Raw genomic sequence first — 25569 nt, forward strand, 5'->3', positions numbered from 1 at the left:
ATACTTTGCTGCCCCCTTCAGGGCTCATGTGGAAAATCGGTAAGACGAAAGCTGGACAGGAACAAAAAATGGGGAGTTTGAGGAATCCTGTAAGGTGAATCTAGCCTAGTTCTTCGACCTATGGTCCTCACTGGAAATGTCCCTCACATTTTCCTCCAAGTACTCCATTTAACATTGTGTCTTTAATAGACTGCAGATGGGAAAAACAGCTAAATCAGTAGGAGGAGCTATTGGTAAGTGAGAGAACCAATCACATTGGCCACAGAATCAGAGCAGCAATATAACAGATTAGCACTGTTCACCCTGATCATCCTTAAAGGGACACTTAAGTCAAACAAAAAAAATGAGTTTTACTCACCTAGGGTTTCCAGTAGCCCCCTGCAGCTGTCCGGTGCCCTCGCCATCTCCCTCCGATCCATCTGGCCCCGCCGGTGGCTACTTCCGGTTTCGGCGACAAGAGTGATTCTTTGCGTTCCCAGACACATTAGCACCCTCTATGCTGCTATATGGTATATGATATATGCTATAGGAGCATAGAGGGAGCTACTGTGGCCGGGAACGCGAAGAATCACTTGTGTCCCCAGCCTGTCAGCTCCTGTCACCGAAACAGGAAGTGGCTTCCGGCGGGGCCAGGAGGATCGGAGGGAGACGGCGAGGGCACTGGACAGCTGCAGGGGGCTATTGGAAGTCCCAGGTGAGTAAAACTCAATTTTTTTGTTTGACTTAAGTGTCCCTTTAAACCTCTTGATTCCAGGTATGGAATCCTGATTGTTAGTTGTAGCTTCATTATCCCCAGATGTGATGTTTCCAAACAAACCCACAGAGATGGGACACATTCAAATGGAGCACTAAATTATATACTCCAACTCTGAAATGATGAAAGACATCCCTTCCATGTATAAAGTTTCTTACGGAGTTCCTTCTAAAGAACTTGTGGCTAGAGTAGATATGTGGATTACCATAAATAGGTCAGCAGAGTTCAAGATTGGACCATTGAAGAGGTTGTCCCAGTCAGACCTTGTAAAGGTGAGGAGTTGGAGACCACAATCCCTAAAGGCAGATGTGACGTAGGATGGCCACCAGTACTACCACTGAAATTCCTGATGGCCACCAGTACTACCACTGAAATTCCTGATGACCACCAATACTATCAATGAAATGCCTAAAGACCACCACTGCTATCACTGAAATTTCCAATGGCCACCACTGCTATTCCTGAAATTCCCAATGGCCACCACTGCTATCACTGAAATTCCCAATGGCCACCACTGCCATCACTGAAATTCCCATTGGTCACCACTGCCATCACTGAAATTCCCATTGGTCACCACTGCTATCACTGAAATTCCCAATGGCCACCACTGCCATCACTGAAATTCCCAATGGCCACCACTGCCATCACTGAAATTCCCAATGGCCACCACTGCCATCACTGAAATTCCCATTGGTCACCACTGCCATCACTGAAATTCCCATTGGTCACCACTGCCATCACTGAAATTCCCAATGGCCACCACTGCCATCACTGAAATTCCCAATGGCCACCACTGCCATCACTGAAATTCCCATTGGTCACCACTGCCATCACTGAAATTCCCAATGGCCACCACTGCCATCACTGAAATTCCCATTGGTCACCACTGCCATCACTGAAATTCCCATTGGTCACCACTGCTATCACTGAAATTCCCAATGGCCACCACTGCCATCACTGAAATTCCCAATGGCCACCACTGCCATCACTGAAATTCCCATTGGTCACCACTGCCATCACTGAAATTCCCATTGGTCACCACTGCTATCACTGAAATTCCCAATGGCCACCACTGCCATCACTGAAATTCCCATTGGTCACCACTGCCATCACTGAAATTCCCATTGGTCACCACTGCCATCACTGAAATTCCCATTGGTCACCACTGCCATCACTGAAATTCCCATTGGTCACCACTGCCGTCACTGAAATTCCCAATGGCCATCACTGCTATCACTGAAATTCCCAATGGCCACCACTGCTATCACTGAAATTCCCATTGGTCACCACTGCCATCACTGAAATTCCCATTGGTCACCACTGCCATCACTGAAATTCCCAATGGCCACCACTGCCATCACTGAAATTCCCATTGGTCACCACTGCCATCACTGAAATTCCCAATGGCCACCACTGCTATCACTGAAATTCCCAATGGCCACCACTGCCATCACTGAAATTCCCAATGGCCACCACTGCCATCACTGAAATTCCCATTGGTCACCACTGCCATCACTGAAATTCCCAATGGCCACCACTGCCATCACTGAAATTCCCATTGGTCACCACTGCCATCACTGAAATTCCCATTGGTCACCACTGCCATCACTGAAATTCCCATTGGTCACCACTGCCATCACTGAAATTCCCATTGGTCACCACTGCCGTCACTGAAATTCCCAATGGCCATCACTGCTATCACTGAAATTCCCAATGGCCACCACTGCTATCACTGAAATTCCAGAGGGCCACCACTGCTATCCCTGAAATTCCAGAGGGCCACCACTGCTATCCCTGAAACTCCAGAGGGCCACCACTGCTATCCCTGAAATTCCAGAGGGCCACCACTGCTCTCCCTGAAATTCCAGAGGGCCACCACTGCTCTCCCTGAAATTCCAGAGGGCCACCACTGCCATCACTGAAATTCCCAATGGACACCACTGCTATCCCTAAAATTCCCAATGGCCAACAATGAAATTCTTGATGCCCAACAATGCTCCTTGGTGATCAATGGATATTGAGGAAGTCCTCCGTGTACGGGTAACATCAGGACTTAGCAGAATTCACAGAATGGGCAATCGGTGGTGAAAAGGTCTTTGGGGAGGTGGAGAGTACGACATCTCCAACCCTTGCATACTTCAGTCTTTTTTATGGCCTACACCGTTTTTTACAAAAACAAAACCTTTAAATTTAAAAACAACCCTATAAAATTGTCATCTACCCATAATTAACTCAGAAACTGAGGCAATATTGAAGACTTAAAAAAATATAAAAACACCTTTGAAGCATTTATTAGGAATGCCCCATTGCTTTGCTGAGGTCAGAGGACCTGTCTGAACATCTATAGCTACCAAAGTCATCGATGCCAGACCCTCAAGGTTAGACTGGACTCAAAACGACTAGTGCACCAGTGAAAGGAATTCTGGGAATTGTGCGCTTCATACAACTCAATGACCTAGAGATACGCACACTGCGCCAGCAGAGAGAGTGGTGATAACCTCATGCTACCCGCATGGTGATGGCATCGCTTATTGGGCCTCCTCTACCACCAATACGCTTATGGCACACCTTACCGGATAGGAAATTGGAAGAAGATACACATAACATTCTCTGGTTTCATAATTCCTGATCATGCCTGTTCAATTTCATACCATGATAATGAGGTTCTAAGTTACCTAAACATGCTCTAAAATATTCATATAAGTATCGGTTACAATACATATGCTATAAGACAGTCGCGTGAGAGGAACGGCCTAAATAAAGGAACAGATTGGTTCCCTAACAGTCCAGATCAGTCAGTCACAGAAAATGCTCTTCAGTCAACAGAAGGTTCTGAGGGAGCGACAGTAAACTTACCCTGAATGCCTGAATTCACTCTCAGGATAAAGTACTAACCTCCGAACTTTTAAGACTCAACAGTTTAAAAATGGTCCCAATCCAATTCACAAGTTTTTTCTCCTAGGTAATATTTTTACAATACACAAATAAAATGCCCCTTTAAGCCACCAGGAAGCAAGAAAATACTAAGAATAATTCTGACAGTACTTTTTCACCCACTTTTTTGTACTTTTTCAATTTCAGAGAGCTGAAAAATTATTTTGCACAGCAGATGAAAGATTATTTACGAGGAGAAGACTTTGGAGAAAAAGTGAAGTGGATCGGGCCCAATGTGTTTTAGTTTTAGACAGAGGGGAATATAGTTAAACAACATACACACGGTAGACTGCAGTTGACTTACATGATCATACGTGATGCATTCAGATGACAGTCTACTGTGTGTAAAAGGGGATTTGTCTAGCACCGGATTTTTCAGCTGGAGGCGGCAAAGTATTAATGTCCTGGCTTTGGGGGGCGGAGCCAAGAGCAAACAAGAGGTGGGCCTGCCAGAAGAGGGGGACTGACTCAAAAAATACACCAGGCAAGGGAGTGCAGCCCAGGGGCCACATCCGGCCTGCGGGCCGCCGGTTGGACAGCCGTGCTCCAACTGATAACCCTGCCACACAGACGCAGCGCCACCACTGCAGTGATAAGAACATGAATGCGAGATTTGGCCGAATATTCCCAGTTTCCCATCACTGACTGGGACTCCAAGTAAACTGGTGTTGGCTCTGATAACCACACAGTATAGACTCTGATATGTCACCATGTAGAGGGGGATAGAATATTAGGCTGATCAGCCACGCGGACCACAAGAGGCAGGCTAAGCTGTCCACTGCCCGAGGCCAAGCTGACCAAAGGTTCTCTGAAGGCACCCGCTGCATGGTTGGCTGTCCGGCAGTTATGGCACAAGGGGGAAGGGGGAGGTTGGCTATTAGATGCCGGTGAGGGTGTTGCAGGTGAATAGGACCAGCTGGATGGATCCGGAGACCATAGGGTTGGACTTGTTGCCTCTGTCTTGTAGGGCCAGGCTGTGCTGAGACTGCTGATTGGTGGCTTCTGCAGCGAGGATCACCTGACCCATGAACTCATCCTTCACCACATTGTGGTTCCATATCTGAGAGGAGAAAACAAACAGCAGGGTCAGAGGTGATAAACCAGATACACCTGGAGAACAGTTAAGGATGAAGTGGCAAATGAACATCTATTCATCAACTGTCCCACACTTACCCCTTCTCATAGTTACTTCGGAGGTGCTCAGCCTCTCTGGGATGGGATGCATTTCTTATATCCAATCATGTTACAGATTGGTTGACAATTAAAGTCAGATCTTCCCTCTATTATTCGATAGCCCCCCCCCCCCCCACCGTATAGGTAGCAGTATGTGCCCCCAGTATTAGGTAACCCCCTTCCTTAGTATAGATAGCCTGATGTGCCCCCCCCCAGTATTAGGTAGCCTCCCCCAGTACAGATAGCCCAATGTGCCCAAAGTATCAGGTAACCCTTCACAAGGTACACTTCCATTATCTGTTTTATCCCCTCTTTAAAGGTGCGTACACACGCACTACTGTAACGGACGGGTCCGTCAGACCCTCCCGCTGGGCGGGCGTTCTGACGACAGTAGAGAGTGTGTACAGTCTGTCTGCAGACTGATTAGGCTGTTTCTGAACGATCCGCTCAGCGACTGTCTCCTGACAGACTGTACACACGCTCTACTGTCGGCAGAACGCCCGCCCAGCGGGAGGGTCTGACGGACCAGTCGTTCGTTACAGTAGTGCGTATGTGCGCACCTTAAGACACAGGAATGTGTTCTTTATACTGAACAGGCTGAGAGCACACAATAGGGTAAATCTTTATCTGGCTAAAATGGCCGTGCTTGCTTGTAGTGCCAATAACCATCCATGGCCCTAAGATGCCTTTCACCGAGCTATCCCTTCTATATATAGAGAAACCCCATGACTGAAGCTGCCTCCATTGCTGGTGGGCCGGAATATAGCAAATAATGACCATGGAGATGGGTGTAGCGGTATTTACCTGCACTACGATTGGTTGACCAGGCTTCTTGCGGTAGAACAAGCCCTTGGTGTCAAATCTGGGTTCTACAGTGTCCTTTAGGACTGGAGACTGGACCTTGCTGCCTTCACAGCTGATGATGACATACGGGTCGGCCCCTACAAGGCAGAAAAAAAAAATATTTACGTCTTGCTGAAGCAGACATTTTCCAGTTTGGATGGGTTGGACTCGGAAAGAGACGGGGTTACAAGAATAAGGAGCAGACCTAATATGCAGATCACAGATACGAGAGTCAGATAGGCAATTCTATCACAGAAGACATTCTTCAGTTTGGTTGGGCTGGATTCAGGAAGAGAAGGGGACAAGGGGTTACAAGAATAACAGAGCAGACCTAATGTGCAGATCACAGATATGAGAGTTGGATAGACAATTCTATCACACAAGAAATTCTTCAGTCTGGTTGGGCAGGACTCACAACTAGAAGGGCTTACAAGAATAAGGAGCAGACCTAATATGCAGATCACAGATACGAGAGTCAGATAGGCAATTCTATCACACAAGACATTCTCCAGTCTGGTTGGGCTAGGCTCAGGGAAGAGACAGGGTTACAAGAATAAGGGAGCAGACCTAATGTGTAGATCACAGATAAAAGAGTCAGGCAATTCTATCACACAAGACATTCTCCAGTATGGGTGGGCTGGACTCAGAAAGAGACAGGGTTACAAGAACAAGGGTCTTGCTCGCATAGTACACGTATTTATGTGCGAAAATACATGCACGTTTGTACACAGCAGAATGGTGCAAAACATAGGGAGAACACATGCAATGTCTAAATTGATGCCGGCGGTGCAAATTTGCATCGTGCACGCAATGCGAATGAAGAGCGTTAATGTGAAAAGACATGAACCACCCATTCACTGCATCGGATTGCCTAAAAATGCATGCAAATTTGTCCAAGTGTAGACTCTGCCTAACCCTAAGCTAGTTCCAATATCTGGGGAAGTTGGAATTAGCATACGCATATGCTACATGTGACTGTACATGTGGTTTCTGATTGGCTCCTGGGGAAGTAGAGCCTAGATACAAAGAGATGGTGACTCAGCGGGCTGAACTGGTGGCAGCAGCCACATCAATCTCTGCCATGCACTGAGGAGGACCAATAGTCCGAAGCAGTCTATCTGCATGTGGGGTTGATGTGGTTCTGTATAATGTATAAGCTATACACCAGCGGTCCTTTATGTAAGCCTAGGCATAAAGAGATAATTTGCATATTCAGTAGCGGTGCATCGTGGGTAACCACAGATATTAACTTAACCTCCTTAGCGGTAACCCCGTGCTGGACACGGGGTAAGCCACACAGGAGGATTTCTCAGGCCTCGCTGGGCCGATCTGCACAATTTTTTTTTATACATGCAGCTAGCACTTTGCTAGATGCGTGTTACTCACGATCGCCGCCCCCCGCCGCATCAGAGGGTGCCCCCCCCGAGACCCGTGCGCTGCCTGGCCAATCAGTGCCAGGCAGCGCTGAGGGGTGTATCGGGACTCCCTCTGACGTCATCGCGGCGGGGGAAGCCCTCATGGAAATCCCATTCAGAACGGGATTTCCGGATGGGCATATGCGCCGACGGCGATTGGCGCATACGGGAGGACGCCGCAGGGAGGGGTGGGGGTGGGGGGGGAGCATGTAGCTAGCGCTAGGCTAGCTACATGCTACAAAAAAAAAAAAAAGTTAAAAAACCTGCCAGGGAGGTTAAAGCTGAATTATCACAAACAGTCCCCTATATTTTCCTAGTGATTTTGGGTCAGCCCTAGCTGCTTGGGTATTCTGCAAGACCAGTAAGTGACCCAGTCCACCATGTTTTATAGAGACCGCATTTTGAAACTTTAGGTTTGTGTTGAGGAGGAGGAAAGACCAGGCAGCCATCTTGTTACCTCCTTGAGAGTCTTGCTGTTTGAGTCCTGCAGCGCTGACCACGTGGACCTGAGACACCAGCTGTGGATAGCCGCACATCCCCGACCAGCAGGTCTTCTGGGGCTCGTCCAGCATCAGCTCACTGAGGACAGGAGAGTCGTACAGTTACCGGCTTACATTTAATTCAATTCAATTCACTTTATTGTCGTGTAACACAACGAAATTACTTTTCATGACAACCCCACGGTGCATATAGGGAACATAGTGATAACAAGGAAGAGAAGAAATTATACAAGTATGCCAGGTATTACAGATGTTTAAACAATTTGTACACAGTGTTAATTATTTCAGAGAGGATTCAGAGTTTATCAAGTTTATGGCGGATGGGAAAAAGCTGTCTTTCAGTCTGTTTGTGTGTGTGCGGGTTGATCTAAAACGTTTACCTGATGGAAGGAGCTCAAACAAGGCATTTCCAGGGTGAGTGTTGTCTTTGATAATGTTTTTGGCCCTTCTCACGCTGCGAGTATTATACAAAAGTTCCAGTGATGGTAGTTCAGTGCCAATAATGGCTTCTGCTGTTTTAACAACTCGCTGCAGGGCTTCTCTAGTAGCCTTGGTGCAGCTGTTGTACCAGGCCGTCATGCAATTGGTCAGAACGCTTTCTATAGTGCATCTGTAGAAATTAACCAGCAGCTATTGTGGGAGGTTAGCGCTCCTTAGTTTTCTCAGAAAGTAGAGGCGTTGTTGTGCTTTGCCAGTTAGAGCTAAAGCATTGTCAGCCCAGGACAGGTTCTCTGCGATGGTGACTCCCAAAAATTTGAAGCTGGAAACTCTCTCCACAGCCTCTGCATTGATCATTAGCGGTAGGTGAGTAGTCTTTTTGGTGGTCCTAAAATCCAGAATAATTTCTTTGGTCTTCTTTGTATTTAATAACAGGTTGTTAATGTCGCACCATGCAGTCAGGTTCCTAACTTCTTCTCTGTATGCAGCTTCCTCATTGTCTGATATAAGCCCAATGACAGTCGTATCATCTGCAAACTTAACAATTACGTTTGAGGTATGGATAGGCTGGCAGTCATGGGTGAAAAGTGCATAGAGGAGAGGGCTTAATACACAGCCCTGTGGCACGCCAGTGCTCAGGGTAAGGGTGGAGGATGTCTGTTTTCCTAGTCTGACAGTTTGAGGGCGATTAGTAAGGAAGTCCAATAACCAAGTACATATGGAGGGAGCAAGACCTAGTGCATGGAGTTTGTTGGTCAGCTGGCTAGGTACAATGGTGTTAAATGCTGAGCTGTAGTCAACAAAGAGCATCCTAACATAGGAGTTGGGCTTTTCCAGGTGTGAGAGGGCAGCATGGAGAGCTACACAGATGGCATCCTCAGTCGATCTATTTGTTCGGTAAGCAAACTGGTGTTGATCTAGATTTGCTGGGATGGAGGCCTTGATGAGTGTGGCTACCAGTCGTTCAAAGCACTTGGCGATGACAGGGGTTAGAGCAACTAGTCGATAATCATTAAGACAGGTTATCCTAGGATTTTTTGGGACTGGCACAATGGTTGTAGATTTAAGGCATGAATCATTCCCAACAAGGCTGCAAGTTACTATTACTAAGCAAACTTTCCTTGTAAACAATGCACATTCCCTGTCTGCCCTGCTAATCCTCTATCTCCGTTAGCAACAGACCCTGAACAAGCATGCAGATCAGATGTTTCTGACTGAAATCTGACTAGATTAGCTGCATGCTTGTTTCAGGTGTGCAAGTCAGACAATCCTGCAGACAATGAGATCAACAGGGCTGCCAGGCAACTGGTATTATATAAAAAGAAATAAATACGTCAGCCTCCATATCCCTCTAACTTCAGGTGAATATAAAATATGTACCAAGACACTTCTGGTTAAGCATCTTGATTCATCATAAAATCTTATATTTTTCAAATCTATGTTATCTGTACACTGAATTGCCCTACACAATGTCAAAATGGACGCCAGATTTGCAGTAGCAGCGTCTGGCTAATAAGATGACAGATGAGGGTTGAAATTTAAAACGGGGACTTAAGTATGACAGCGTGCCATTGTGGGTGTCATAAATAAGGCAATGTTACTCCCTAGTCCAAAGAGCCACTGTACTCCTTGTGCTTTATGCCATATGGCCTGGCGGCGGAGGGAGGGGGGCGGGGGTTGGCTTCAAGTGGGATTATGATCCCAGAACTAAAATTTCAGTAACTATGCTTATTTAAAGTGTACCTGAGACAAGAATAATGAACGATTTGATACTTACCTGGGGCTTCCTCCAATCTCATAAGCACCGCTGAGTCCCTTGCCCTCATCCTGAGTGCCTTTGTTCTCTGGCTATCGATCCCTGTAAACTGGCTCTGCCACGCCCGTTGGTCTCTTCTGAGCATGCACAGCCCCTCCACGGTGCTTATGGGGCTGAAGGAAGCACCGAGTAAGTATCAAATCTTTCTTTCTTGTCGTCTCAGGTTTACTTCAAATAAAAGAACATTTGAAAGCATTCCCACGTACTACCTATGTGTAAAATCCCTTATTTTCACTGCAGAGAGCAGTAGAAGCTTGCTCATTTCTGGCTCATCGGCAAAGGCAAGAATCTCCCTGTGCCTGCGTCTACACTCTGCTGAATAGACATCACCCTGGGAGCAGCGGAGTCACTTCAGCAAAGGGAGGAGACAGAGTAAAGACACAGGCACAGGGAGAGGTTTGCCTTTGCCGATGAGCAGAGATAAGCAAACTTGTCCTGCTCTGTGCAATTAAAATAAATGATTTTACACACAGGGAATACTTGGGAATGCTTTCTAATGTTATTTTATGTAACTAAGAGTAGTTCCTGAAATGTTAGTTTTGGGAGCATAATGTCACCTTCACAAGAGTATGTATATAACTTTACTATTAGGAAATCTGCTAAAATGTAGCCATCTGCATATCTTGCGCTCCCCTTTATGCTGTGGTCAAGCAGCTACAGGCAGTTTCTCACCAGCAGTTTGAAGGCACGTCGGTGAAGACTCTGAGGAGGAATTCTCCCGTGTTGCCGGGGTCGAACGTGGTGGGAATGATGACATATCGGCCCTCTTTCAGCTCCATCCTGAGGAATACACTGCGGGAGTTTATGTAGATGGAACTGGCCACCTTCGGCTGTATGGAGTGCATGCGGTACTTCCGATTCAACTCCACCTGCACAGAGGAGAAGAGTCAGCACTGCCAGACCACAGCAGCTATAGGTCTAAAGGCGCATACACACATACAAGTTCGATTGGCCAGTCACTGACCAATTATGAGGGTTTACCTACATCAACGGCTGGAAGCCTATGCGTCCCTCGCCGCAGCTCCGCTCTCTGCCAGCGTCCTGGGTTCCCTTCTGTAGGGGACAGGTCAGAGGCTGCTGAGCATGCAGGTGGCCACACTTCCGTGGTCATGAGTAATCTGCGCAGGCGCAGTACTTCTGCAAGTGGTGCATCCGCTGCAGAGGAAACCCCAGGACACTGGCAGGGGGCGGAGCTGCAGCGAGGGACACAGGCTTCCAGGGGCTGGAGGAAGCCCCAGGTAAGTAAATCTTATTTTCTTTGACTTAACAACAATAACAATTCTATAGGCTTATCTCCCATAGGACTCACCTCGTGTGTCCTTTAAATATCCTGGTTTCATCCTCAGAAACAACTTCTATCTCTATATATTCCTGCATAATGGTATGTAGCCCCGCCCTCCCACTGAGGTTTAGCCTAGGCCCTAGGCTGTTTATTATGTGGAACACCCACTCCCTCCCAGAGCATTCTGTGAGACCAGTGATCTTTTCTACTGGCTTTGGATCGCTCAGTAAACAAACATTCCGCAGAGACAACCTGTCACTACTAAGAATGAAAGGATCCCCGCCAGCGATAAATGTCAGAATGTAAATCAGGGAAAGATTTTACAATGGACAAACACTGACTAATTTATAAATGGAATATGAAATATATATATATATATATATATATATATATATATATATATATATATATATATATATATATATATATATATATATATATATATATATATATATATATATATATATATATATATATTTCATTAAGTTATTTACACTACAGTTCATCTTTAACCCTTTAGCAGCCAATTTATTTAGAGGCTTGCCAGTACTCCAGACCACTTTATTTTAGCACATTTTTTATTTCTTATTTGTAACATTTCCCTGCTTTTCTAATTAGTACTGCTGTAATGTGTATTTATGACCACTTGTCACTAGGGGGCAGTGTGAGACAGTAACCGAGGACTTCTGCTTTCAGTTTCTGTATATTCTGTTAGTAAAGAGAGATATCAAAGCATTCCAAGAATGTACAGCACGAGTTCTGCATGATAACAGCTCACCCTCAGGACATCAAACCCGATGGCCAGATTCTCCGCCTTCCCATCCTGCCGCGTGGTCCTTTTGGTTTTCTGCTGCAGGCAAATAAGAACTTCATCCTCCGGCTTCTTCACATCGAAAACGAACTAGAGAGGACAGAGTCCCATAAATGTAAATGAGAGAGTCAGCATTTCTGCACCGCGCAAAATATTCCCGGAGGACCTCCTGTGGCCACTACAGGAATCCGAGAAGCACCAACTCTAACCACCTGCTTCCCAAAATTATCTTTACAGATTGTTTCAGGTGGAGGTTTCGGAACAATTGCTGTACAGACAGGGTGTTCAGTTCCAGGATGTTATTTCCGTCTGAACTGCTCTGCACTGCCACCACAATCCTGAAGGAGGCGCCATGTAAGCAAGTCAGTAGGAGAATGTACTATAGCTCTCTCTTGCGAGTTATCACTACTTTATCACAGATGTCTCCAATTTAAAGGACTACAGAAGTGAGGCACTGAGAGGGATATATTTATTTCCTGTTAAACAATTCCAGTTGCCCGGCAGTCCTGTTGAGATTTATGGCTGCAGTAGAGTCTGCATCACACACCTGACACAAGCATGTGGCTAATTCCAGGGCTGTGGAGTCGGGAGTCAAAGCCATTTTCGGGTATCTAGAGTTGGTGGTTCCATAAATTAAGGAGTGGGATTCGGAAGATTTTGTATGCAAGCCCTAGGCCTGCTGGGGCTGTGGAGTCGGAGTCAAACAATTTTGGATACCTGGAGTCGGTGGTTTAAAAAAGGGAGGAGTCGGATGATTTTTGTACCCACTCCACAGCCCTGATTAATCCAGTCAGACTTCAGTCAGAACACCTGACCTGCATGCTTGTTCAGGGCCTATGGCTAAAACAGAGGCTCAGCAGGGATAGTGGATCAGCAGGAGAGCCAGGCAACTGGTATTGCTTAAAAGGAAATAAATATGGCAGCCCCCATATCCCTCTCGCTTCATGTGTCCTTTAAAAGTAATGCCCAAACAAAGAAAAGGTGGTGGTAATGAACTGAAATGCTTTTGAATGACTAAGATGTACCTGAAACGATAAACAGGACTTGCCTGCTGTCTATCTTCAGATTTGTGGCCTGCAGATTTATTATTTTTGGTTCTTAATGCACAGGAAGTGTGTCCCCTACAATTATTTCCCTCAGGGCCAGTTCACAATAGCTCCCCAGAGGAGAAGGCAGCGGATAAAACAAGCAAAATGGACCCCATGCTTTCCTATGACAAAGCACCGACCTGATAACACATGGCCTTCTCCAGTGTTTTTGGTTTGTCTGTTGCATTTCCGCAAAACACAAACCTAACCTGCACCTCCCTAGTTTTTGAATTACCACAGAGTGCCTGTGTCATGTGACATCGGTGCTTGTACTGATGTCAATACATGCAGTGGAGTCACATGGTACAGACACTCGAGGTGACACAAAGACGACAGACACCGGAGGAGGTAAGGAGTTGTGCCAGAGTGACAGGTGAGCAGGTAACACTTACCACAGGAACGGGGGGGGGGGGGGGGGGGGGGCGACAACACACAACACCATTACCACCGCACACCTGATCGTGCCCTTGCGACCAATATTTTCCTGCATGCCCAATCTAGTGTTTTCGGACAGAAATCGTTCGAACCGATCAGGTGGCCATGTTGGGGCATCTGCCAGATTCAATCATTAGGATCGGCCGGGTATGGATGCCAAAGGTCGAGGAATGTATGGGCACCCTTAGAGGAACACTCCCGAGGTGCAGGTTAAATTCTAGTCACATGACCACTAATTGAGGGATTTAAACTACAGTATTTGGGCTGTACCACTTTTCACAGGGGCAGGGGTGCAACACATTCAGGCTTTGTTTACAGATGTGATGCAGCACAGAAGAAGTTTCCCTGTTCTCACCTGGGGATTCTGCAGAAATGTGGCCTTGTGATTGAGGCAGCCCCCCGAACGATTCTTTAAGGGGTCCTCGTGTTTCAGCCATGACCCCCGCAGCACCTCCTCCTCCCAGGTCTTGTGGATGCTCAGGTAAGAGGTGTTTATAAGCCTGCACATGATGATATCCGTGTAATACTTGCAGAAGTCTTCAAAGGTCATCCTAGAAAGAACAGCAACACTAGGTGGTTAAATGGTCCTTAAAGGGGAACTGAAGAAAGAGGTATATGGAAGCTATCATGTTTATTTCCTTTTAGACAATACCAGTTGCCTGGCAGCCCTGCTGATCCTCTGCCTCTAATACTATTAGCCATAGCCCCTGAACAAGCATGCAGCAGATCAGGTGTTTCAGTGGTTCAGACTTATAAGTCTGATCTGACAAGACTAGCTGCATGCTTGTTTCTGGTTTTAATCAGATACTACTGCAGAGAAATAGACCAGCAGGGCTGCCAGGCAACTGGTATTGATTAAAAGGAAACAAACATGACAGCCTCCATATACCACTCTCTTCAGTTCCCCTTTAAACAAGTTGCCCCAGGAGAAACCAACTCAAATAAGAAACAATAAATAGAGCACACAAGTCCAGATTAATATTAGTCAAGAACCTGTCAAAAGCTGATTAGAATCCATGGCCACTTCCTGTTTAAAATATAGCTTGATACTCATCTGGTACAACTGTTACAGATGGAGGGCTGAGGACAGTGAGCACAACTGCCTACAAATTGCTGTGGGTTCTCCCTGTTCTGTGCACTGTGCTGACATCACCAGCTCCCATGCAGGCAAAAAAAAAAAATTAGAAAACAAAACAGAAGGCAGCTGCAATCAGCAGAGGCAACAGAGGAAACACACTGCGGCAAGGAAGCCTGTTCCTGCAGGATGCTGTAAATGGCACATTAATTTGAAGTAATAATAATAAGTAGGCCTTAAAGAAGGGGTCAGGGACCTTTTTGGCTGAGAGAGCCATAAACGCCACATATTTTAAAATGTAATTCTGTGAGCCATACAATATGTTTCAAACTGGGACAGTAGGGCTCACGTCCCTGTTGCCATGGAGATATGTATACAGTTGATCCACCGGGCAGCGGAAGTGTCAGACACGTCTTCAGCTCCTCTTGGGTTTCAACAACTTCAGCAATTTTCCCGAGAGCCAGACAGGAGAAATGCCTACTTCAAAAAAATTACATATGAGGCTAGGGTTCTTAATATGTTGCCAGGTAGACCAATTTATTGTGACACTGTACAAAAGGGCTTGATTACATGCAAAAATCAGCCATCTAAAACACTTTAAAATCTCGCTAGAGCATCGGTGCAGCACAATAATAATGAACACGACTCTGACCAATTACCATCTAATCTAAGCCGGCAGTTCCTACACTCCTCCACACTCACTTGCAGCCATGGCGCCCAAAACACACTTAAATGACTACAGTTCAGTGGGTGGTTGCTTTAACCAGATATTAGGCATCCCATAGGGAGCAGAGGGATCCGACTGTATAACAGCAATAAACAGCAGGTATAGTGCAATCTTGTACTTCTCACAGAGATAGTCCCATAGATATCAGTACAGCAACAACTGACAACCATACACAGATGATAGCGCTGTTTATCTCACCACCTCCTACGCGCAATTCCTTCAGTGGGTACCCACACTGTCAGCAACTTGCCACTAGGGTGTGGATGTTTAAAACGGAATTCCGCTTGTGCTCCGTATATGCCGGTGCATTAGCTAGCACTCCAGCAGCCAGGCATTACGCCCTCTCCCATGCGTTCGGATCGTGCAGATCACCAGGACGCCAGCGGTAACTTCCGCAATCTGGTCAGCGTGCAGAGTGTGGAGTAGGTCACATGGATGCACAGGCTCCGCCCATCTACGCGTTTCCCGCCCCTAAGTTGGGCGATTCGTCAGGAGAAATGCCTACTAACAGCTTGTACAATTAGCTAACTGACTTGGGGGTTGATTCACTTTCTAGGATGAGATCCCTGCACTTTGGCCCAATAGGCTACCTGTCAAGTGACAGGCACCCTATTGGGCCAATCAAAGTGCGGGGATCTCGTTCTACAAAGTCACTGGACCTGACCAGGTTCAGAGTGGGACAATTGGAGCAGCTGGTCATTTTGGGGGAGCTCGAGTAAGTTAGTGGTGCTTGCTACAGCAGTAGTGTGCCTACTTTGAAAATTTTACTTGCACTGCCACACTAAGCTGTGCTGCTCGAGCAGTGTAGCTTAGTGAATCAACCTCTACTGATTTGTCTGTGAGCCAGATGTAGCCATCAAAAGAGGCCCACCCGGCTCGAGCCACAGGTTCCCTACCCGTGCTTTAAAGGGTACCTAAGGTAAAAATGTCTGAGCCTTTCATGACATGAAGGAAGTACAGTGCGGACACAGCGACAGATGGCGTGACAGGTAAATTATAACTGCGGGGGTACATTAACATTTGGGAGGATGTGACTGTGGGTGGCAAAGAAGCGTCATGAGGCCGATTCCCGAAAGGTTTTATGCTGAAATCGATCAGGAATCGGCAGAGCCGGATTAAGGCTAAATTGGGCCCTAAGCAAAGTAACTGATTTGGGCCCCCCCATCAAGTCGTAATAGAATCAGAAGATGCAGCTGCACAGCAATATGTCGCACACACCAGGCAGCCGAGCTACTGGTTGCTATGGGCAACAGCACGCTTTCCTCTGTGGGTGCACAATGCAGGGAATAGCAGCGGCAAAATGCAGAGTGAGAGATGAATGGCTGGGACATTTGCACTCAGGGGCTGGGGCACCCCTGTGAAGAGGGCGCCAGATATCACAGCAGCAGCACTTTCCCCCTGCATCTCCAGCCTGGCAATAGCAGAAAGCTCTGGACACCGCCAAACTGGAAGCCGTTCCCCAGACAGAATTACATAACCACTCCCACCACCGAACAACCAATTTCCTCCCAAACTAGACAGCCACCATGCAGCCTCCATCCCAGTGAATACGATAGTCCAGCAGAGAAGGCAGCTGCAGTGGGGGAGAATGACAGCACCAGATGACTCACATTCACCTATTGCAATCCAAGCAATAGAGGTCCCGTCATCCGGAGCCCATCTGTCTCCTCTAGAGTGCTGCCGCTCTGTTACTACTACTATTACTACTTCCTACTTCATGTCTGATCTGAGAATCAGGAAGTTCAGAGCGAGCGGCTGCACTGTAGAAGAGACAGATGAGTTTCAGATGACGGGATCTCTATTGCTTGGATCATGGATAGGTGAGTGAGCGTTTGCCATCTGCTGCTATCATTCTTGCTGCAGCTGTGGTTCTCTGTGGGAAGGGAGGGTGGAGTGGGCAGCGGCAGAGCGCACAGTAGCAGGAGGGGGACCTAGGAGAAGAGCCTGGCTCTGAAGACAATCAGCAGCGCACGGCATCATTTGACAAGACAAGACAAATAACATTTATATCGCGCTTTTCTCCTGGTGGACTCAAAGCGCCAGAGCTGCAGCCACTAGGACGCGCCCTATAGGCAGTAGCAGTGTTAGAGAGACTTGCCTACGGTCTCCTACTGAATAGGTGCTGGCTTACTGAACAGGCAGAGCTGAGATTCGAACCCTGGTCTCCTGTGTCAGCGGCAGAGCCCTTAAAGGGACTCCAAGCAGTGCCTGTGGATATGCCTTTAAGCATACCCACAACTAATTCATTACATCCTCACACCTACCAGCATGATGTTTGTAATTATATCCCCCTGGGTTCCTTATATTTCATTGCATTGTGCTGAATCGAGCTGCCAACCTGGAGAAAAGTTGTCCTGTGGCCGCGATTTCGATCGCGAAAATATCGAAAACTAAAAGGCATAGAGCAGCTGTTTATATATCATTGGAAAGAGGAGAAAGAGAGCTTTAAAATGATATGCATCTTTCCATAGTTACTGCACTGCTCAGAGTCCCTTTAACCATTATACCATCCAGCCACCTCTGACTTTGGAGAAAAGTCGTCCTGTGGCCGCGATTTCGATCGCGAAAATATCGAAAACTAAAAGGCATAGAGCAGCTGTTTATATATCATTGGAAAGAGGAGAAAGAGAGCTTTAAAATGATATGCATCTTTCCATAGTTACTGCACTGCTCAGAGTCCCTTTAACCATTATACCATCCAGCCACCGCTGACAGGATGGCAAGGGCTGGTTTATGTGCTAATGGGGCCCCTTTGACTCTGAATGGGGCCCCAAGCGACTGCTTTTGTTGCCTGGTCAGTAATCCGGCCCTGGGAATCGGCCTGCTGTGTATGGGTTGCTGACAGATCTCTCTCCGATCAGATTCAATCAGAGAGAGATCTGTCTCTTGGTCGATCAGCTGTCAAATTTGCAAAATGTATGGGTACCTTAACCTCTGCCTGCAAAATAAACATTTTAAAATGATCTGTTTTGCAGAGCAGATTATCAGGCTACAGCTGCCGCGCACGTACGTACACATGTAGCCACTTTCTGCCCTCTATGGGCTGGTGGGAAGTAGTTAAAGTGAACCTCCAGACTAAAAATCTACTCAGCAGCACTGAAGAGGCTTGGTGTTTCTTTAACAGTTTCCCAGCATCAGAACTTTGTTTTTCTTACCCAAGCCATTTTTAGCTGCACAGAAGAAATCTGCCCGGGCATTTTTCCCCTGATGCTGTGCAAAGCATGATGGGATTTCTGATATTGTTGTTCTCGTTCTGCTATTTTGGCGCAATTTTGTTTTTTTACATTTTGAATTTGAGATTTGAAGCCTAGCTCGAGCAGCTGGGAGGGGTGATCAGCACACAGGACAGTTGGAACTGTGTCTCATGCTCCCTGTCACCTTCTTTCCACCCAAAAAAATGGCTGCCCCCATGAAATCACAAACATGTGCCTGTTCTTTATAAACAGGGTGGGTAAGAGATTATATAACCTGTCTAATTTAATTAACATAACTAATGTAACTTAATGACAGTATGTTTGTTTGGGCTGAAGTTCCTCTTAAGGGTGTCCAAATTATGCTTTTTATTCTATCCTTCGATAAATCAGAAACGTTTCAGTGAACTGGGCTGATGTCACTCACAGGTAGAGCGGAGGGCTTCCTTGAAGAACTGTTCAAACCAAACCCAACTCACCAGAACTCGCCATCGTCCTCCACAGTCACTCCGAGCTTCTCCCGCTCACTCTTACTGACTTTCTGCCACTCCTCCGAACTGCGGGAAGAAAAACACACAGGACATGTCAGGCCATTCCAGGCTCCTTACCCCAGAATTCCCCAACCCTTCTGTACACTCTGATCTTCTTGCTTACATTATTGGGGCTTTGTATGAGGAATGCATGATAAAATAATTTTTCTTTCAGAGATATGCGCAGAAAAATAATATGCAAACGTGAGGAGTTAACCCCTATCATAAACCATCCCCTGTAGTCCAACGACCTTCGCCTAACTGCCCCGCACATTTTCCACTTCCCATGCGCTTCTGCAGGATTTCTCAAGAGCTGCCCCTAGCCTCTGAAACTCCCTTCCACTGCCCATCAGGCTTGCCCCATCCTTCACCACATTCAAGAAAGCCCTAAAAACCCACCTCATCAAGATGGCCTACCCACTTCCTATCATGCAGCAACTCCCTACTGAATACTTATTCTACAGCCGTACCTAGTGTGTCCATCCCCTCTCCCCTTATATTGTAAGCCTTTGGCGGGGTCCTCCCTCCCCTAGTGTATTCTGATTGTTTGCTCCTTTCCTACAGCTGCCTCATACTTGTATTACTGGGCCTACCTAACTAGCCCAAATCACATGATCATGTATCTTGTCCCCTGTTTGCCTTGTAGTTTTGTCCTATGTTGTATAACCTGTTACATTAAGTCTGTCATCCTTTGAACTTTTGTATGTATTTATGATCCAGCGCTGCGTAATATGTTGGTGCTTTATAAATACAATAAATAATAATAAAGCACAAAGCTCTGAACACACAAGGACTGACTTGGTGCTTGAAGGCTTCATAAACCTGGTTATAGTAAAACATCTGTAAAATTACTTATACAATAAACAATAGATTTGATCAACTTTAAAATGACAAAAGCAGTTTGTTTTGAGTCCAGCAGGTGGCGCTCAGACACCTCAGCAGCTGTGGAAGTCTGTTTGAGGTTTGTGAAGCCATTTCCTGATTTGTTTGGCAGCAGTATACTATTACTATATTATTACCTGTCACTCCAGGGTCCGTTCCACTCTCGCTCTCCCCAAGGATTGCGCATCCTGATCATGTCCAGCTTCTCCGATTTGAAAAACGCCAGCAGGCCATGGCCCAAGCGCACTTTCCGTACGTCAGTCACAGCGTAGGCGTGGCCCTTTACCAGACCACACGCCAGCCGTGCCTCCATGTCTTCCGCCGACGTAGCCTAGGAGAGAAATGCCATCTTACAGATGTGCAGTACACAGGTTCACTTACTAGGAATTAACATAAAAACAGTAGAGGTAGTTCCCGGTTATTAAACGAGATAGAGACTTGTAGGTTAATTCTTAACCTGAATAGGTTCTTAAGTCGGAACTCTGAGCTCTCTCTGTCCCCTGTACCTCCTCTGTGCCCCCTGTGCCTCCAGTGTCCCCCTCTCTGTCACCTCTGCCTTCACAGCATCCCTCTGTAGCCCCTATGTTCCCCCCTTGTGCCTCCTACTGTCCTAGTGATGATCGTATGGTGCTAATTTTGCATACAATTTTGCAGTTAGAATCATACATAATTATGATTTTGACATTGAACTGCTTTCACATAATCCATGGGAAGTTTCAGAGGTTCCCAAGCGCTGGATCTCACAAATGTATAAAAATGTGGGCAGCCCTCATATCCCTCTCACTTCAGTTGTCCTTTAAATGATAGAATGACCAAAATGGACTCCTGCACAGCCTGTGGTTTCCCATCAGGTACTGGTGTCTGGAATACAGAATGTTCCTTTATACCCCTGTGAGTGACAAGCTCTGCGAGTCTCGGCGGTGGATTATTATTCAGCATCCAGATCTTCTGACCCGGTGATAAATGACATTTCTATTTATAAGCATGGGTAAAAGCTGTTATTAAGCCGGGGACACGGTTAGCCTCCCGCCGCCGTGACATTTTACATTCATTTACGCACTCTATTAGTAGGACAGACAGACCTTGATGGAGCAGCTGATTAGGCCGCCACGATTATGCACTTTCAGGACCCTCTCGAAAAGATCATTCCTCTTGTTGGCGTCCGTGGCGTAATCTTCTTCCAGCTCCACGGGTTCCGATACCCCGCCGGTGAAATCTACCAGGGCGTCCGCCGTGTTACCCCCGTCCAAAGCCTCGTAGCATCCCGTCAGCCTGGCAAATAGACAGATAGTCAGCAGACCGCAGACAAGGGGGTCCCTACACATGCAGGCCGCAGACAAGGGGGTCCCTACACATGCAGACCGCAGACAAGGGTGTTTTCTTTCCTCACCCATCTGACATGCACGGGAACGCGCGCGCGCGTGCACAGCGGTAGCGGCACTGTTTGACTTCTAAAAACATCCTAGAGCCGTTAAGAGGTTCTAGCAGGACGTTTTTCTAAGTCTGGTTGTCATTAAGTGGTTAAAAGACACGAGGTGAAAAAGTAAAATGATCTTTACTTAACCTGGGGCTTCTTCCAGCCCCTAGAAGTCTTCTGTGTCACTCGCCGCACCTCCGGTTCTCCCCAGTATCCCGCTGGCCGCCTGCAAAGCACGCGATCCATCAGCGTATGCGCCCACGTGCGCAAGTGCCCGCATCATCAGACCCAGTACACGCACAGTGATGTGGGCGCACTCGCGTGGGGCCACATGCAGCGATCTGCCAATGGGTCAGCGTGCTTTGAGGGCTGACAGCGGGAGCAGGGAGAAGACCAGAGCTGCGGTGAGGGACCCAGAAGATTCTAGAGGAAGGAAGAAGCCCCGGGTAAGTAAGGATCATTTTACTTTTTCACCTCAGGAGTCCTTTAAGTCCTGATCAATAATGCAACATATGTACAATATTGATTTTACCCTCTTTTAAATATTCAGCCATTTCAGCCATGATTATGGAGAGTGTAAGCCATCGCTCGCAGTTTGAACAGAGAGTAAAAAAAAAACCTGCAGTCGGTGCTGATCTCAGCATGAATAATGTCCTCTGAAGCAGTCTCCACTCTTTCAACGGGGTTAAATGGACTCTCCAACGGTATTAGCCTATCTCTGTTGAGCTGCTGCCCCCAGCCTGGCTACTGATGGGATCCACCTTTCACTAAATGCTGTGTGGGATGAAGGGATGGAGGTTCCGATAACTTCACAAAATCGACCCCTTTCTCGATCGGAAACAGATCGGACATGTTGGAAATAATCACCCAATTCCCATCGATCAGACGGGCAATTGCATTGTGTGTTCCCAGCATTAAGGTGTCCATACATCTGATTTGATAACTATTCTCGATAATAATGCCCGATCGGCGATGCGACCAATTTCGGCCTGAGCATGTCGATCGGAAAGACTGCAAGACGTCGGCCCGTCGTGGTCAATCGGGTGCACGTGTGAAATGGGGAGCGATACTGAGATGATCAACGAGTGTGACGAAACCCACAACACTGCCCCCCCAATGTCCAATGATGCCCCCCAAGCCCCCCCCCCCCCTCCGTTCCCAGTTACCACCGTGACGACCACTGGCTCCGCGCCCTGTCCATACATGTGTCCCACAAGGTTGCCGGCTTACATCTGCGCCCACGTTACTCCGGCAACCGCATAAGGTGCGTGTATGGACAGCAGACTGAGGCAGTGCCTGACATGGATGGGTAAAGTATAATGCACTGGGCTCCAGGGGGGTGAGGGGGGGGGGGGGGAGGGCATATTGACCATTAGGGGGGAGAGCATTGGGCCGTCGGGTGTGGCGTCACAAGGCTCATTCCACATCGATTTCAGCATGAAATTGATCGGATATCGGCCTGCGGTGTATGGCCAGCCAACAGAGCTCTCTCTAATCAGATTGGATCAGAATATACCCATCATTACTAGATTAAGCTAGCTGCAGAATGTAAAGCCTGGTACGTGTGTACGAGGCATGCCGCATGGCGGGCATCGGGACCCCATCCCTCGGATGACATTGCAGGGCTGAAACTGTACAGACACGTCGATGGCTTGCAAGCTAGTGATGTGTTCTGTTGCTATGTGGGGGGTGGGGTGGGAGGAGGGGGGCGGAGGGTCAACAGACAATGAGAGTGGTGTCAAACAAAGGGTGGGGTGAGTGGAGAGGACCATGCTCTCGGCCAACAAATCGATCCACCAGGCAGATCGCTAGTCAAGACATCAAGGGAGGGGGTTGCATCAATGACAGCTCTACACATGGTAGAGTCTAAGCAGAGGCAGTCGTTCTTGGCCTCCTCGGCCACGTTTCATCTAGCAGGTCTATGAGGTTTTACACACTAGGCAAGGCTATTTGTGGAACTCCTGACTTGTTACAAGAGGGAGTCACCCAGGTACCCCACCCCCAGATACCCCATGTGATAAGAAAGTACTGATCAGTCCACTTACTTGGCATAGGCCTTTTCCACCAGAGCACACCACAGCTCGTTCCTCTCATTGGAGTGACAGTAGATGAGCTCATTATTGATGGTCGGGAGTCTGTCATCAATCACAATGTCCATCCACTCCCCGAACCGCCAGAACTGGAAGTGAAAAATCCCGGCGTAGTTCTCCGGCCTCTCAGGGTTCCATTCCTGCTCCTTCCAGTTGGGAATCACCTACAGGAAACAGGCAGCGAGCTGTCAGGCAAGGCACAATTACACAGTGCAAACAACACAATGGGACAAAATGGCTGCCAAGACGCCAGCTGCAGGCTTGGGTGTGGTCAGCCTCACACTGTATGTCCATCTCCATAGAAACCATTCGAATCAGCTTTGTGTTGCTAAGAGTAGAGCTATGTTGGTTGATGAAGCATGTGTTCACTACTAAACTATACAGGAGTAAATGGAGTGCAGAATCTGCTGCCTGCATATCATAGGAGCTGCTATTCTCCATTCTACAAATTCTAACAACCTCAACTGCAAAGCTGATGTTTCAAGGCAACACCTGGCACTTGTTCCACACAACAAATGGTTATATATGCCTATACAGTTCCCCGGCAGAAGTTTGTTTACACCTGAAGAGCAGGGTCATATTGTCCATCAATATTTTCTTTACACAGAGCAGACTGAACTAGACGGATTTAGAACCTTATGAGTTTCAGGTGTGCAGCCAATAGATACAGTATGTGCGATGTGATATACTCGTGAGTGGAACTATGCCATAGGGTTTTGTTTTGTTGTTTTTTAAACAAAAACATCCTTATTGAGAATGAAAAAAAAATAAATATCATACTCTAGTAAAACATCACGTACATCTTGCACAAGGTTCGATTCCAAGTAAAGGTGACCCAAGGTACAGGGATGGAATTCCAGCTCACTTCTGTGCAACATTATGTAATCTGTTCTCCCAATAACCATAAACACCGGTTTCTGTCTAGTTGTTTGGAGCTCCCCCTGCTGGCCTCACACATTATATGCAAGAGATTCAAGAATCATGTTTAACGATTTTTAAAATCTGTTTAGCACGGAGTATGAAAATTACACACTATATACAAGCCTTCATTTGAAACAATTTGGCATTCATATTTACTAGGGATGGTTAATGAGATGCAAATTGTTCCAAGTTTGTACAGGATTATGCAAATTTGCATTGCGACTGCTGCCAAGGTGGAATTTGATTGGTGCACTTTCAAGCTGCATACAAATCTTGCATAATTTTGTATGAACTTGAAACAATTTGCATCTTCTAGACTATCCCTAATATTTACTAAAAACAAATAGCTAAAGACCGGCTTCACACCCGCATAGATCTTAAAGGACTTACGAGGCCAGATTTGCAAAAAAAAAAACATAAAAAAAGTTAGATACCTGTGCATGTTTGCAAGGCACGGAGGACGCCGTCCGCGCCCTCCGTGCCGTTCCGCCTGGTGCGGCTGCGCAGCTCTAAGGCCAACTCCCCGATCCACGCTACTGTTACGTGGATCGGGGGGTTGGCCTTAGAGCTGCGCAGCCGCACTCGCGGCTATGCGGACTGCGCAGCCGCGGCCAGCTCCGGCGGCCATCTTGGTACAGGCTGGGGAGCACGACCCGGGCCGCGCGGTCTGGGACCGTTCGGGGGCATATTAAGCAGCGGGGACCAGGCGGAACGGCACGGAGGGCGCGGACGGCGTCCTCCGTGCCTTGCAAACACACACAGGTATCTAACTTTTTTTATGTTTTTTTTGCAAATCTGGCCTCGTAAGTCCTTTAAAGGGAACCTGAACCAAGTAAAATTATTTAAAATAAACACATGATGATGATGTACCTGCAAATAAATATTACATGCTAACCTCGCCGTCAGTTCCTCTCAGAAGCTCAACATTTTCTTTCAACGATTCCTTACAGTTCTGACAAGATTTTGTCACAACTGAAATATATCAGTTGCTGTCAGTTAGAACAAAAGGACCACTGATGTGCAAGGTAACGTCCATGTTTCCCTCTGGCTCAAGTGGGCGATATTACAGTTTAACCACTTCACCCCAAAGGGGTTATTACCCTAACGGACAAGAGCGATTTTCACCTTTCAGTGCTCATCCCTTTCATTTGCCAATAGCTTAATCACTACTAATCACAATGAAATTATCTATATCTTGTTTTTTCACCACCAATTGGGCTTTTTGGGGTTCATATTTGTTTTCAGTA

General features: G+C 47.0%; 1 protein-coding gene across 1 annotated transcript in view; it reads right to left on the reverse strand.

Moving 5' to 3' along the window:
• Nucleotides 1–721: 721 nt before the first annotated feature.
• CAPN5 (calpain 5) overlaps nucleotides 722–25569 on the reverse strand; it is a 122698-nt gene continuing 97850 nt past the window's right edge. The window contains exons 4-13 of the mRNA XM_068266669.1: nucleotides 23357–23565; nucleotides 20977–21166; nucleotides 20032–20225; nucleotides 18962–19039; nucleotides 13845–14040; nucleotides 11934–12056; nucleotides 10546–10742; nucleotides 7577–7698; nucleotides 5666–5802; nucleotides 722–4748 (exon numbers count right to left, since the gene is read on the reverse strand). Coding sequence (XP_068122770.1) covers nucleotides 4566–4748; nucleotides 5666–5802; nucleotides 7577–7698; nucleotides 10546–10742; nucleotides 11934–12056; nucleotides 13845–14040; nucleotides 18962–19039; nucleotides 20032–20225; nucleotides 20977–21166; nucleotides 23357–23565 — 1629 coding nt within the window. The 3' untranslated portion in view covers nucleotides 722–4565. The remainder of the gene's footprint in view (nucleotides 4749–5665; nucleotides 5803–7576; nucleotides 7699–10545; nucleotides 10743–11933; nucleotides 12057–13844; nucleotides 14041–18961; nucleotides 19040–20031; nucleotides 20226–20976; nucleotides 21167–23356; nucleotides 23566–25569) is intronic.

Source organism: Hyperolius riggenbachi, chromosome 2 (assembly GCF_040937935.1).
Source record: "Hyperolius riggenbachi isolate aHypRig1 chromosome 2, aHypRig1.pri, whole genome shotgun sequence".
Lineage (NCBI taxonomy): Eukaryota > Metazoa > Chordata > Amphibia > Anura > Hyperoliidae > Hyperolius > Hyperolius riggenbachi.